Genomic DNA, 15,524 nt, shown 5'->3' with positions numbered 1-15,524 from the left:
TGAATACTATGGCTCTCAGATGTAGACATTAGAATTCGTCTGCAGAACCTGCAACTGTGCAGTCAGTGTACAATTTTGAGGTTGCACGAGTAAAAATAAGTATCGCTTTGAATAATTGTTGGGAAGTTCAGATTTGGGCCCCCAATAACTATCGTGAAGCCTTGCTTCGCCCTTTCAAGTTCAAATTTCACCTCCTAGCTGCTAATGATTGTTTTGAAATATTTTACAAAGACAAAGGAGAAGGAGATTCAAATGGCATTGCCTATTGGTGAAACAGGTCATCGTTCGTTACCGGGTGAAATATAGTTATGGAGTTTGTTGGTGGTGATGGTAATTGACAGAAAGGATAATCATGATGACTAAAAATGGATAGGTTTCACGCATGATGATACGAATTGGGACACTGACATTACAAGTGTCAGAACTTGACATGGCGTTTGCTTCATCAACCTTAAGAGCAAGTTCGTTGCCAAGGTCTTCCCAAAAGAACGATTTCTGCAGAATATGCACCTATAGACTTAGGAAGAAGGTATTAGCCACGCAACACGATAATAGCATTTCCCTATATTGATGACTGCACGCTGCATGCAACTGATTCTGATTTTCAAAAAAAATTGCAGGCGAGAATCGTATGAGATCCATTTGTCCGTGGCTTTTCCGAACGAACATCTAATCAAACCCATCTTCTGTTGAGGCCCTCAACTTTACATATTTCCTTCCAATTGCTCCAATAATAAAATCAGATGACTGCCACAGTATGCGCACTAGCGAAACATAAAAAATTGTACATGGGGTGGTACTACTTGTACCTGTGTGATGCAGAACTGGATGGCACATTCATATAAATCCCTGCACAAGCTTGTTCAAACTCGTGCCCAAATGTGCTTAATTGTGACGCGGAAGCATATTTAAATGATTTGGAGTTATGTAAGAAAGCCCAGTGAAGACATGTGAAAGTAAGTCAGCCCACTTTGCTCTTACAGACTTGAATGTTTCGAGTGGAAGTTAAAGAAAATTATGTGGGCAATGATATTCTTATTAATCGTTCAGCCCAAATGCCGTTACTATGAAGCAGCTATGTTGAGAGGGATGAGAGTGTAAGCCCCAGCGCCGATGGTGCTTGCTGCGCCACTGCTTTGATATCCCCGGGGAATTGTAATACCAATGCTTAATAAATTGAATTCGAACATTAAAATTATTCGAGAACATCAACTCCCTCCAGCCATGATGCATTGTGTGCTCGGAAGACAAATATGTGTTTGACGTTTGAGTCTGAGCTACAATTGACATTAGACCATGTATATGAGTTCAATTGACTCTGCTATGATGCTATTGTTGTTAGCTTTGGCCGAAAGTTGAATAGACCTTTAATTCATGCTGTCATATGGTTTCATTTTTTTATAGAAACGTCTAGTGATTAGTGAGACTAAAGAAGAATTGCAAGTGAACTAGAAGTCGGATGATGTCTAGGACACTTTCGTCCCGGAAGAGATTTTGACCTTGACAATGACAGTTCGAGAAATGAGATAAGGGCGAGGGGTGTCAATCCTAGTTCGAACTTCGAAGGCGACGGTAAGGATTCCTAACGGTTGAACCGTGCAAACGGCCTTCGGCAAGGACCCTTGATAATTATCCGAGTTTTGAATTTAATGAGCGATCCGGTAGCGATTTAGAGTTTCGACAACTGCAAGGACTATTGATCGGCGGCAATTTGGTCGGCTGTGATGCATACACGTTACGATGATTTCTGAAGCAGATATACAGTCCTGCCTTATATTCGAAACCTTCGAACTTTTCCTTCCAAGGTGACCTATCTACAGCAATTTCATAACCACAAGAATAATGAAATTACGGACTGATAATAGCCAATGATTGACGTAGAAGCGAAATTCTATTGAAAATCCTTGTCCTTGTTTGGCCGGGGATTGAGGTCAACCTCATTAGACGTTTAAGATAATATCGAATTTCATCCTTGAATCCCCAATCCATCCGGTCCTATTCCTGAAAACCTGTAAGATGGAGCCCTGGCTTTAGTGTACGGATTCCCTTGACTCTTGAATCTCAAATCTTGACGTGTACCCCAGCCGAGATTTCAATGGTGTGGAAATTGTTCGAATGAACACTTGCTGTCTTGGTTTCGACTCGAGTTGTACTATAATCAAATTGATTCGTCGATGTATTTGACTTTTCCGTACTCCCGAATTATTTCTGGTTCGGGGATATGACCCGAGACATGAAGACGACACTCTCCGTATTGGGCTTTTCCATTGATTCATCGTTGTGTCTTCTAGACATGTTCTACCACGCTCAGGACCACCGCCATCCAAGTGATACATTTGTACTCAATTTAGAAACCAAACGTCTACTGAAAGTACCGATACCATGTTTTGTTCCGCAATCCTTCGCCTTAAAAGAGCTTGATCTGTGCAGATTGTCTCGGGAACGTCGATGGAACTGATGCTCCATACTTTGCAGAAGTTACATAGAGACCAGAGTCTGCCACCAAACAACCTATCAATCCAGATTGGATGTGGAGTAGCCGGCACAGGGTTGACAGCTTCCCCGATGTTAGAACTTGGGAAAACCTTCATGGAGTTCTATTGTGGATATCAATGATTGAGTTTCAGCGCGGTCAGCTTGAGTACCGGCATATACCTTGCAGGGCTCGCACTTCTTGATTCCCATTACCCAAATCTAATTTCGATTTATCGTAGTCTTGGCGTTCCACGAGCACCTACCATCTGTTTGTCTTCTCGTAAATCTCGGTTATTAGCTGTTAGAACCGTCAGAACCTTCCATGTGGGCATAATGGCACTGGCCGTTGGGCGGTGACAGATGTCAAATATAATAATAGTCAAGTTACGGACTAGCATGCAGGATCGTTAGTAAAAGCGGTTGATAAATAAGGCGCATGATAGTTGGGTAGCAATCTGAAGTTCTCGGTATCAAAGATCCGCGCCACTTCGTCACCAAGGGCTTGGAAGCACGTTTGGAGAAGCGCCGGACATATGATTATGGCTCGAGGCACGTCCAGCATAATTCGACCCCTGAATAATATCTCATATTAGATGATACTGTCCGCGTCCGTCAGTAGGCCTGCAAGATTTAAATCAACCACACAAGCACCAGAATACCGCAATCTCAAGAAAAGATCTGAGCCGAGGCCCAGCTCACCTTAGCAACCCAATCTCAAAGATGCTGAGTGGATTTAATCTTGAGATGCAATGATTGTGACGGCAGAGACATAATTGGGCCTGTCGTAATTTGCCCAAGCTGCTATCGTAAGAGCTGATTATTTTGTGTAACTTGACATGCAGGGAAGATCGCCGGCAAGAGGGTCGAGATCTCGTTTTTTGACATGTCGTTAAGGAAATTAAATTGCCATGTGTCTCTTTGTCCGGAAAGGAAGCGGGATGCTTCATGTAACGTCCCGTGTGTCCATCAAATCACAGATCAAGGCCAATATTCATGCGGCGAAGAACATCAGTTCAAAAATCAAGGCAGAAGAGGATTCTGATAGAAGAAAGGTCAAGATTATATGCTGTGTGGCCTGTGGCGCACATGGTGATGGCCCTGTTCTGCATGAGCCCGCGTTGCAAGACTGACATTTTGTGCATCTGAGTGCAGCTGTAGATTTCGACCCAAGAGTGATCTGTGCAGCGGAAGAACGTCCGACAATAGTTCCATATCCCATGTTCAATGGAGTGAAAACGCCGGACGGTGGCTCCAATGCCAGATGAGATTTTATCAAATACCCTGAGTCTGATAGGGCCTTAAGGCTTGAGCCCTGTATATATTTCTGAGTTTCTCCTTCTAGCGTTCCGACATACCTTGCAGATGAGGAGTATTCGCCGCACGTAGGCTAATTTGCCATTGAGTGCCGTTTCCTGATCAGTCCCGGGAATTTCCAAAACAGAATCTTCGACCGAAAGTGATGTACTTGGATCAAGAAGTTAGTGGAGTAGAAGAAGATTTGGACATCAAAGTCGTGGAGGGTTCCATGAGAACTATTAAGAAACCGGTATCTGGAACTTCTGCTAACATATCTGAGAATTTCCATGCTATGCTGTCAGTCATGGCTTGATAAGGTATATAAAATTTCGCTCGATGTATAATACATACGAGTATGGCTGTACCTCTATATCCGTCAATTCATGCAATTATCTCTTGGCCTGACTACCACTCCTAATGCATGTACTATTTTCTGTTTGAAATATTGACTGTGGGCATTTTCTCTGGAATTCATCAGGCAATTGAATCTTGAATGTATTTCTCCATGCTCATTTCAACATGCTGTTTTCCAATCTTTGTACTCAGACTCGGACTCGGAGTTGAGACTGCTTAGAATCGATTAGCCCATGTTCTGGAGTAAGATACTGATCCATGCCCCTGCTGCTTCAACCTCCACGAAATGAGGTAGGAGGAAGGACATAACGTTGCATGAAGCCTTTCATATCCTGTTACCTGTAGCGGTTATAGATTAACCTATGAGGAACAGATGAGGTTCCATCTCGTCATATGATACGTCTCGCTGCGATAGCAATTTAAGCGTTTGACAGGTCCTGGCCTCTGAATTCCAAGTCAAGATTCGGTCTCTGAGATTCAAATGTCAGTCAGTGACCACCAATACAACAGTAGCAATACCAACGGCCAGATTATCTCTCTGATGTGTCCACACCTGTAACACACCTGTGAAGATCCAGCTGTATTTTAAGACGATGATTTTGGATGTTCCCACATATGCTGATGAGGATTAACCGGTATTGGGTTCCTAGCAGTCAACACTTTTTTTTTTGTAACCGATATGCTTTGGAGAAATTGGAGCAGAATCAATAATAGCACCAAGGGACCCGAAAGTAATGCGTATGTGTTACAAGAAGATATGCATATAAGTGTAAATTTCAAGCTTAATTTGAGATGTACAAATCGCACGGCAGTTTGCGATCTACTGGTGCATTGAAATGTAGTTGTACCTAGGTAGATGTTGTATAGTAAGAATGATCGTGATTTGATACATTGGCCGAAGTGCTGGTGTTGTGATAGTGTTGATGAATTGGCGTCGTGGGGGGCAGTACGGCTGGATGTGTGGTGACGGTGACGGTGGTGGTATGAGCAGCCACGAGCTATTGATGCATAGCATGGTTCCCTCTCTCCCCTCCTCCCTCCTCCCTCCTCCCTCCTCCCTCTTCCTTCTTCCCTCTTTCTTCTTCCCTGCTTCTCTTATATTAGTGCCTACCTAGGCATAGTGTGTATGTACATGTATATGTATAGTACATGTAGGGTATATCTACGTATATACGGATAAATTCCTCGCGTATAAAATCTTCTTGTAGCTAGTTGCTGGAGATGTACGTGCATGCAATATTTCCTGCTTCCTGCTTCCTGCTTCCTGCTTCCTGTTTGTTTACAACCGTACCGTAAAAATGCTTTGCCCATAGAACAGCAGGGTGAACGCAAAAGGCAGGTCAGAAGAGATGATTTTCCAATCGACGGACGATGTGAACTATTAAGGATTCTGACACACAAAATGTTCTTTCTATTCTCGACCAATTCTACTTGGGGCGGTGCGTCTTCCTCATCGGCATCAATCAGCTACAGCAGGTCGGCCAGAGTAAAGCAAGTAACACATTTTTTAATTATCTCTCGCGCCTATCACATATCATTTTCCGTCCGATATTCCATTTTGGGGGGGTCTTCGTTTGGGTTGCCGACTGCTTCAATAAACGCTGTGCATGGTGCATCAAATTAAGATCTTACATGAATTGATGGAGCTCATGGGTAAGTCCCGCGTCGTATTGTGCCAATATGCTGCTTTCTTTTTTTACGTTCCATTCAATGTGAGTGCCTGTCGACTAAATTCATTTGTGTGGCCATTGCCAATGCTACTTTCTGGCTGCAGTGTCTGTATTGAGACTGCTAGGTCTATGGCACGCCTGCCAGATAAGATCCTTACATCGGGGTGAACGTCTTCCCACAGCTACCTCCGTGCAGTCTTAAAATACCTTTCCTCAACGTCATTTGCCCCTGGAAATTGGAAATTGGAGATCCGAAATCTGCAAAATTGGCTCGACTACAGAGTCCAGAACTCCAGGTACAGACCACGCTGACAACAAGATACCCATGCTAGATGCTGGCAAATCCCAAATTAATAGCCACGGAAGAGAAAAAGAGGTATCTCGAAGGCAGGATATTAGATCTCGATTAGTTTTTATGTTGTGGCAATCATTTCTATCAATATATCTAATTATCTACTCCATAGATAATGGACTGTGCGGCCCCATACCATGTCACTCTATTTTATCAACAAGGAAGACTAAACGATATATGTACCCACACACTATCTGTCAATTCACAAACGAAGAATCTTGGAAACGTTCACTACTCCAATCTAATCATTTCATAAGGGCGGGACGATGTGTATGACTCAAGTTTCCACCACTCAACTCGACTCGACTCTGCTCTGCTCTTACAGCCGGTATATATGAAGTTCCGTAGTGGGTGTACCGGGAACGAGAAGGCCTACTTCCTACTCCAATATCCCTCATCTCGAATATATCTGGGGTGCTAAACATGGGTGCGAAGAAGAATGAGCAGGCATGCAGCGCTTGTCCAATGTCCTGCTCTCAAACATATATATTCGACTGAGGTTCTAGAGGGGACCTGGGACCCTGTCATCTTAACTGGCTGTCGATGAACAAGGCGAGGAAATTCAAGTGCTTCATCGAATTAAAGCTTGACTTCGGCAACGGGCAACATAACCGCATATCTCGTCTCCAGAATCTGCCACTCAATCACTTACACCATACTCTCATAAGCCAATTCGCCTCATTCCATATTTTCCTTCTCTTTCTTTGCTAGTCTATCGGCTTAGCCACACACCCATCTATCTATTTCTTCAACATCACACATTTTCCCTCACTTTGAACCAATAAAGATATCCCTCTAGCCTTTGCCCTATAGGCAATCTTGAAACCCATAACGATACTTTACCTTTTCAGCTCGGCATTAATCAGAACCCTTCCATATCATCCTAGATTCCGGAAGTGTACCAGAAATTTGCCGTTGAGGTGGAAAGTAGCCATAGAGATTATCAAGATCTCTCGAACTTGGGGAAGAGCGACACAATTTTAGCCCGGGCTTGCAACTGCCTCGTCGGAACTCTCTACATCCATCACTGCCATCAATACCACCACTTCACGGACTTCTTCCTCGAAAGAGTATTCTTGTACCCTATATACAAAGATAAATTCTAATTAGAGTTCGTCACTTGTATTTTGTTTGTTCTTATACAAACAGACTTAGATGAAATACATCGCTTCAACACATTTTCCCCTGCTCGACAACGAGAACTTTGATGTATCATTTGCGTCACAGTCTCATAGCCTCATATAAAGTCTTCATATCACCTCATTCTACAAACAGTAAGGTATAGTACTTACTTGAGAAAGAGCTCAAAGACGTTACTCAGTTCAACCACTCGATCACTTTGGTTGGTCCGAGAGCATTAGAAAGGAAAGCCCTTTTGTCCCTGCATTTCTTATCCGCGCCATCATTTTGTCCAAGTCGAGTACCGAGTATCGCTGCTCGTGAAGCACCAATCAGAACTGCTTAAGATCTTACTCACCCGGTCCTTTACATCAGTCGCATATTGTCAGTTTTCGTTTCTTCAATACACGCCCGTTGAATCTTGACTTTGTATATCTACGAGTCCACCTGAATCAAAGTCTCGACGGTCTTGGATTGCTTTACATTCACGGCATTGATACCTTCGCCAAGAGTGCCTCAATTACCATAGTCATCATCAAAGTGGAGAATTCTGTCCATTGGTTTTCGCATCTGATATTTCAAGGATCTCCTCGATATCAAGTTCAATCTCAAAACAACGAGATACCAAGCCCAGAACCTCCACAGTTTCTTGAACATCAGAGGCGGTTCTCTCTCGTTCCTTGCCAACGTTTCTTCGCGTCTACATACACATCTTGACAGACAGTACAGTCCTCTGGCATACATCATAAAATCGAAAGGAAGAGACACTGTAGCTGCAGACTGTCCTGGACGGCACTATCTCGAAGGGACCTCGGCGACGTCGAAGATTATCCAGGCCTATAACCACCAATAGGGTTATACATCATTTTGAACGCTATCAAGAATCCAGGACACATGCTTCCTGATCTTCTCTCATCCAACGCCAGTACTTTCTGGTCGTCCTTGATTCTACCTACACCCTTACACCCACTCTCAAAAATCGATTACGCTCACCTTCATCGCGGCCACGAGACGCCATACATCAACAAGATCAAGGAATCCCATCTTCTTACCCATCAATACCAAGCTCCTTCACAGTTGTTTGTTTCCGAGTTGGTAATCAGGAGTCAAAATCAAACTCGGACTCGGACTCGGACTCATTAACGCCAGCCAAACTTACCTGTATCGCAAGTACAACTTCCCGGTAAATAACGAGACTTCGGATATAGAAGAGCATCTTGCCTACCTCCTATCTCCTCTATCCCTGAACCCATTTCTTGTTATTTTTCAGTCACACAATACTCGAACTATCGATTTTATACACCTGTAGCGCAAGCACAGCTTAAGAGTATACGATCGAATCGGTGAATACAAAGATCTCGAAAATAGACAAAGTAATTTATAATAATAAGTATGAATTCTCAACCATCGCACGACTTCGCGCAGGCTCAATCTCTCCAGATTCCTGGATTACAAAGGTATGCCCTTCATCAGTCCGGCCAAATCTCCAAATTAGCCTTTGCTCGGACAACAACTAATGTATGATAATGAAGCCAAGACTGCAAACTCATCATCAGACAACAGCCTCGCTATGCGAGAGTCAACATGGGCAAAGAGAAAGGTAAATTGGCTTGCAGTCTCCTGTAAAGGTATAAATCTAATTCGTGGCCAGACCGTCGAGCAGTCGACCCTCCGCCCGTTGTTCAGCTTTTGATATCTCACGCGGTCGATCCCAGTGAGCGTTACATTATAAGTATGAAGGCAATCTCTGTGGTTTTCTTTCAATTACTAACTCTTCCAGACCCACATTTCTTTATGAAGAGTAGCCTTACGCCAGTCACAGATATGCAAGCTGGGACATCCCATGGAGCTTTGCTAGCAGGCACCACTGTTTCATCTTGTCATCGCCTCAAGGATCCGGAAACTGACGAATGGGGCGCGTATTTTGTATTTGGCGATTTGTCGGCCAAGATAGAAGGTACCTATATATTGGAGTTCAATCTTTTCGAGAGCCGCGAAGATGAAGTGATTTGGATGGGATGCATATCGTCTGATCAATTTAATGTATATTCATCGAAAGCGTTTCCTGGAATGATGGAATCCACCACTATGACCAAAAAGTTCCAGGAACAGGGGCTCAAATTGAGGGTTCGTAAGGAGCCTCGGTCGTTGCTCAGAAAGCGCGGTCCTGCATTTGATGATTACGAGCCCAAGAAGTATCGTGCTCGGATTCAAGATCCGGACGAAGATTCAGGTTCTCCCGAGGCAAGTAAATACAGCGAACAACAACAAGCTCCCCATCAGACTACACGCATGCAGAATAGATACTCCGTCTATTCTCAGGAATCTTCGTCGCCGGAAGAGCGCCGATTAAAGCGTGTAAGGACTAATACCCTTTCAAGCCAATCGCAAAGCCCAAATTTCAATCAACAAGCTTCTGCAGATTCACTTCAATGGCATAGAGGGTACGCTAATTTACAGCAGCAGCAGCAGCAGCAGCAGCAACAACAACAACAACCTTCTTTTGCTGGCCATCATGTTCCAAGCCAACACCCTTTGCAGAGTTACAACGACTATAACTCTTCAAATTATGCACATTCTCCCCAGGAAATGACTACGCCGGTTCGAGATCAGTTCTTTTCGAATCAACTCTCGAATACCCACATCCATGACTCGCCTCAGCCTAGATCTTTACAGTTCGATATGGGTAATCAGCGCCCATCTCCCACATACTATCATGCGCATTCGCAAGGGCCACTGCATTCAACCGTTCCTATATTGTCAGAGCCCAATCCCTTGAATCACAGACAGGCAACCGCCAACTATCAAGCCATGGGATACCCACCAAGAACACATATCTCACACGGCAGTCTTACCGGAATGCTACCGCCATCAAATATCGGGAGGAATCCTATTCCATCTGGATTTCCCGGATATCGGAGAGACACTGCATATGAAACACTGCCAGGAGAAAGTCTTAGCATAGGGCAATATCCAGAGCAGGGCCATTTCGGCGTGCCTCTTAGAGATCCTTACGAAAGTCGACCCCCCGCACATATTGTGACCACATCGCAACCAGAATATTATCAATAAGGTCACAAAGAATTAACATTTATCGGGCGAAACATGCGTTGTATCGACCTTCATCTAAAAGGACATGTCATCCGTAACAAAATACCCATTTCATTTATCCGTTTCCTTGCATAACACCATGCTCAGTTTTTTTTTTTTTTCTTCACCATTTGCGGCCGTATGGCCTTCCTGGGTTTCATTTGTTTGTTCCTCGGGTAGGGACTGGCTATATAGGCGGATCTTGAAGCCTCTCTTTTTCTTGCGTCATTTTCTGGTTCGGGGCTGGGTGCATATAGCAGGGTCTGGTATGGAGATACCGGGCAGCTTCGAGGCGGCGCTGGGCATGCCTAAAACTCGCACATACTCATCTGAATAGCGTTCTCTTCATATTTCCTTTTTGTCGATTACACTCCCGTCATCATCATTTCTTTACAAGCGTCTTCTTTTTCTTCAATCGCAGGTTCGCGAATTGTTTCTTCGGGCCGGTATACCCAGGGTGATCTTGGTACTCACGCGAAGGGCCGTGATAAAAAAAATTGGAAATAGGGCTTCGGTCAATTGGGCATTGGGAATTGGGCATTGGGAAGAGCTGGGTAAGGCAGCAATAGGAAGGGATTTGGGTGGATGGAAATTGTATTATAGGATGGGCGGGTTGGCGAAAAATCGAAGAAGGATGCATCAGTTGCAACGACGGCGGCGGAAATTTCATATCGGATGCTGCAATTACAATAATTGACAGCTGGAAAGATTGGCTGGGATTGGGAGGCTTGGGGCAAAGCAAGGAATGGGAAGGAAAGGGAAGGGAAAGGAAAAAAGATGCCGGCGAGCTTGGGGGCGAAAGGGTGCACATATATAGTAATAATTGGGAGGCTCAATGTAGCATAGCATACCACCCACGTATAGTATAGTATTCCGCAAAGTTGGATTACATTTATTCACATGTAAATACGTAAATACAAGGAATCGCGCACGGGAATGCGTCCAAAAAAAAGCCGGTTTCAAAATTTTGCAGGAGTTCTTTCGTGCCGATGTACATACATAATCTGTAAACGAGGGGGTGTTTCATGTGGGGGTTCTGAGAACAGATGGGTGCGGAGCCGAGGGATGGGTGTGAGAGTAAGAGTAAGAGTGAGAGCGGGGAAGAATGAGAGTGAGAAACAGAAAGAGAAATTGCGTATGATATTCTAGTGGGAGAGATGAGTAGTAGGTCTGCACTAGTAGTTAGGTACCTAGTCATTGTTGTGAGTTTATTTAATCTTTCCTTTTTTTTTTCCTTCAGGGTTATGAGAGAGGAGAGGAGAGGAGAGGAGAGGAGCGGAGAGAAGAGGGAGGTGGCAGAGGTAGGGACTTGGGCAGGGATTTGGGGCAGGAAAAGGGGTTGCTGGGGATGGGGAGGGGTGGGAGAGGGGTGAGGGGAGAGGGGTGAGGGGAGGAGGAGGAGGAGGAGGAGGAGGAGGAGGAGGAGGAGGAGGAGGAGGAGGAGGAGGAGGGAGGAGGGGGGAAATATGTGTAGATAGATGGATAGATGGATAGATGGATATATATCGTACATATACAAATCTACATTTACTCGAGTATACATCGGTAGGTAGGTCGGTAGGTAGGTACGTATGTATATATGTATATATATAGTATACAAACATCATGCATGATTTATCATATGTCTTTTATCTTTCTCGAGTCAAATATAGAGAAACTCACTAGATATAGATAGGGAGGGTATTATCCTTTCCTTTCCTTTCCTTTCCTATTTTTTTTCCTATCTTTTCCTTTACATTCCTTTACATTATATTTTCCTTTCTGCCGATTCCATCTGGAAATCTGGAAGTCTGGAAGTCTGGCTATCAATAGGTAACTCAATCGTGTAAAATTGTAAATTGTAAATTCTATTCGTTGATCGAGGGAGATGTTTATATTTATTGTATGTATTTATATATATATATATATATATACAGATAGCTAGATAGAGTGCTTGACTCTTCTCTTCTCTTCTCTTCTTGTACTTTTTCTCCCTCGATTTATAAAGAATTACCAGAAGAATAATAATAAACATCTATCCCTCCCTTCCTTCTTTCCTCCCTCCCTCCCAGCTGATCCTTCCGTTTCGGAATCGTATTACTCTTATAATTCTTAATATTTATTACCATTTTCCATTTGCGTATCTATTTTTTTATATTTACTTTTTTACTTTTTGTTAGGTATTCTCGTGTTTTATTGTGTTGTGTTATATTGTTTGATGAGCAAATAAGTAAGTAAATAATAAGTAAGCAAGTAGTTAAATTGTTTAAGGAAGAAGTGAATGAATATATAGATAGATCGGTAGGTAGATAGATAGAGAGATGAAGAGATAGATATGAGTAGGTGGTTGGCTGGTTGGTTGATAAATTGAATATCGAGGTATTTATTCATTATAAACTCACAATGAATATACGATTCTAACTGTACTACATGCGATTCTCCATCTCGAGTTACATTCATATGTATCTATATAGGTATCTATCCAACTAATTAACTACCTACCTACCTACCTACCTACCTATCTAAACATATATGAATATATGAATATATGAATATATAAAAAATAAAATAATAAAAGACAAAAAATACCGTCATTCCCCTACAAAACGCAAAATGCAAAACGGAAAAATAGGAAAAAAAAAAAGTAGAGAGCTACCTGCCTACCTAAAGAATCCCCCCTCTAAATCCTATCGAATAGTAAACACAACATCCTCTTCCAAATCCTCACAATAAACCTCATCCACTATCTCTCCATCCATGATACCCGCTACATATGCTACTGCGACGGCTGCGAATATTTTACTTTGATCTTCTTCTTTTCCTTGTGCTTTTGCGGTATCGGAATACTTACTATCATCATCACTATCACCACCCTGTGATCGATTCCGTCCTTTGATATCCTCCCACCTTCTCAAAACAAAAGGAGCAGATGCCCCAAACCAAATCGCAATCTGATCCCCAACATCTATCGAACTAGGAGCCACGCCATAGAACCCGGTTGTGGTGATGAAGAATGCGGAATTGGGGAGGCGGTTTAGGAGGGAAAGTCTATAGTCTCTAGTTTTGTCAATGTAGCTGTGCGACCTATCGGCTTCTGGATGGGAAATATGGTGATTGGTATGGCATTTCTGCGTATTATTGTTGATCAGTATATCGTACATCTCGCCGTAAGCATCGGGTGCCACTTCCCGGCCGGCTCCAGTGTAGAGTTTGTTTGCGATTAGGGTTCTCCATACTGGTTCTTTGGTTTTGAAAGCGTGCAGGTAGGGTCGATGATGTGAGTGGCGGGTTGCGAAATGTTGTGCTTTGAGGACCATTTCTTCGATGTGGGGGAGTTGAGTAAGACATTCATTGTCTAAGCCAAAGGTAAATTTCTCAGCAATGGTGTCGATGGGAAGACCTCTGATGTAGAGGGTTTTGAGATCGGGAGATATGTGACCATTGATGGCGGTGCTACCCGCTCCTGAGACACCTATACCTGGGGGGTGATAAAGGGTAGAATGAAGAAGAGATTCGCTGCCTAATCTTGGCACCCATGATGGAAAGGAAGAATACTGGATTGGCGGATTGGGACCTGCTAGTTCCAAGCCGGAAAGAAAGGAAGGTCCCTTTCCCTTATGGAAGATGTGGGATATGGCGTCTGCGTATATTGTTCCAAGAGGTCGATTGTAATCTACTATGATGGCTTTTCTGTCCGAGGAACTCATCATGCCTAGTAGACCATATATCCTATCTCTGGGTTCTGTTGCTTTAGATGTAACGGTGTTGAGTAACAGATCCCGGAGGTCTTCACCTTTTTTATCAGTAACTGCCGTGCGTAAATTATTAAGAAGATCGACTTTGATAGTACTGGTGCGTACACCTTGCGAAACAACAGTTTTGTCTGAATTCTCATTCTCAACGCCAGGTTCCATCATAATCATTCCCATTTTCGTGAATTCAATCATCGCAACTTTTTGCCACACTTTTGACAGTACACTCCAGGTAGTCCAGGTGAATCCACAACCAACTAGGGGTTCCTGATCCGCTAGTGCCAGTTCTTGTATGGTCCATAGACGAGTAAACCATTCTTTCTTAACAAGCTGAATATAAAAAGAAAACATGGTTTGAGACTCCTCCTCTATAATTTCATCTTCACTTGCAATAGCGATTTTAGACATCAAATCAAAGGCTTCCTCACACCCCTCAAACGTCTCACCCAGCCAAACTAAAACTGGTTTCGCCATAGAATAAATCTCACCCATCAGCGTGACCTGTTCATTGCGTTCTTTAATATCAGATTGATTGATACATATGGCATCAACCCAAAGCCTTCGCGGTCTGTTAGGTAGTCTGAGATGATGTAATGCAATCGCCAGGTTTTGAGTAACAGAGAAGGGAGCGTCATTGAATGTGATGGTTTGTCGGATGGAGGCATCGCCCCAGACATAAGACAATGCTTCGTATGAGGAACGGGAGAGGAGAGAGATGGTTTCGACGGTGCATTGAATTGGGGTGCCTTGGCTTAGGGGTTGGAGGATGAGGATGCGAATTTCGCGATTAGGGAGGGAAAGGGGTTGGGAGTAGGGTGTCATTTTGGAAGGGGATCTCGCAGAATGCAGATAAATTGTGCGGTTTTTTTTTAAGGATGGCTGTTTCATTGAATATTCGGAGCTGCTCATGCTGTTCATGAGATTGGTGATATGCCAATGGTTGTGATTTGATTAATCCAGCGAGCTCGGATCAAAAATCGATGGATGGATGGATGGATGGATGGATCACCAACTATGGTAACCCGAACCATTTGCAAAAACTCCCATTCCAGCAAACTATTATGAAGCTCGAGTCAACAGCTAGAATATGAGAATTGCCATATATTATGGTGCAAACTAGAATCGCAACATCAGTCACTCACTCCCCTTTGGCATGCATGCTGAGTAACGACGGTGGTTGAGTATTGACGAGATCCGTCAGCATCAAGACGACCTAATTGATGTTTGATCGGCAACCAGCTCATAAAACCGCCGAGGGATGTGGCGTCTTGATAGTGTCAAGTTTTAGTTTTGATGCACTGCCACATTATCCTTTTTTTTTTTCACATCTCGTGATGCTTTCTGATACGGAAGGGCAACGATAGTTCGGATCGGCGACTTCCACCACCTCGTATGAAGGGGGAAAGCAGGTATCAGTACATCTTACGACTTTTATGC

General features: G+C 43.5%; 2 protein-coding genes across 2 annotated transcripts; one reads left to right on the top strand and one right to left on the bottom strand.

Moving 5' to 3' along the window:
* The first annotated feature begins 6,558 nt into the window (after positions 1-6,558).
* Positions 6,559-11,301, top strand: Bcvel3. The gene is made up of 4 exons (XM_024692071.1): positions 6,559-8,723; positions 8,799-8,866; positions 8,918-8,998; positions 9,047-11,301. Exons 1-4 carry the CDS (start codon positions 8,659-8,661, stop codon positions 10,336-10,338), a joined length of 1,506 nt encoding a protein of 501 aa, XP_024547844.1. The 5' UTR covers positions 6,559-8,658; the 3' UTR covers positions 10,339-11,301.
* A 1,438-nt stretch (positions 11,302-12,739) lies between these two features.
* BCIN_03g06400 (hypothetical protein) lies at positions 12,740-15,283 on the bottom strand. The gene has a single exon (XM_024692070.1). It carries the CDS (start codon positions 15,003-15,005, stop codon positions 13,023-13,025), a length of 1,983 nt encoding a protein of 660 aa, XP_024547843.1. The 5' UTR covers positions 15,006-15,283; the 3' UTR covers positions 12,740-13,022.
* Positions 15,284-15,524: the final 241 nt, after the last annotated feature.

Source organism: Botrytis cinerea, chromosome 3 (assembly GCF_000143535.2).
Source record: "Botrytis cinerea B05.10 chromosome 3, complete sequence".
NCBI classification, from domain to species: domain Eukaryota; kingdom Fungi; phylum Ascomycota; class Leotiomycetes; order Helotiales; family Sclerotiniaceae; genus Botrytis; species Botrytis cinerea.
Note: the sequence above shows the minus strand (reverse complement) of the source record. Positions and strands in the feature narration are given on the sequence as shown.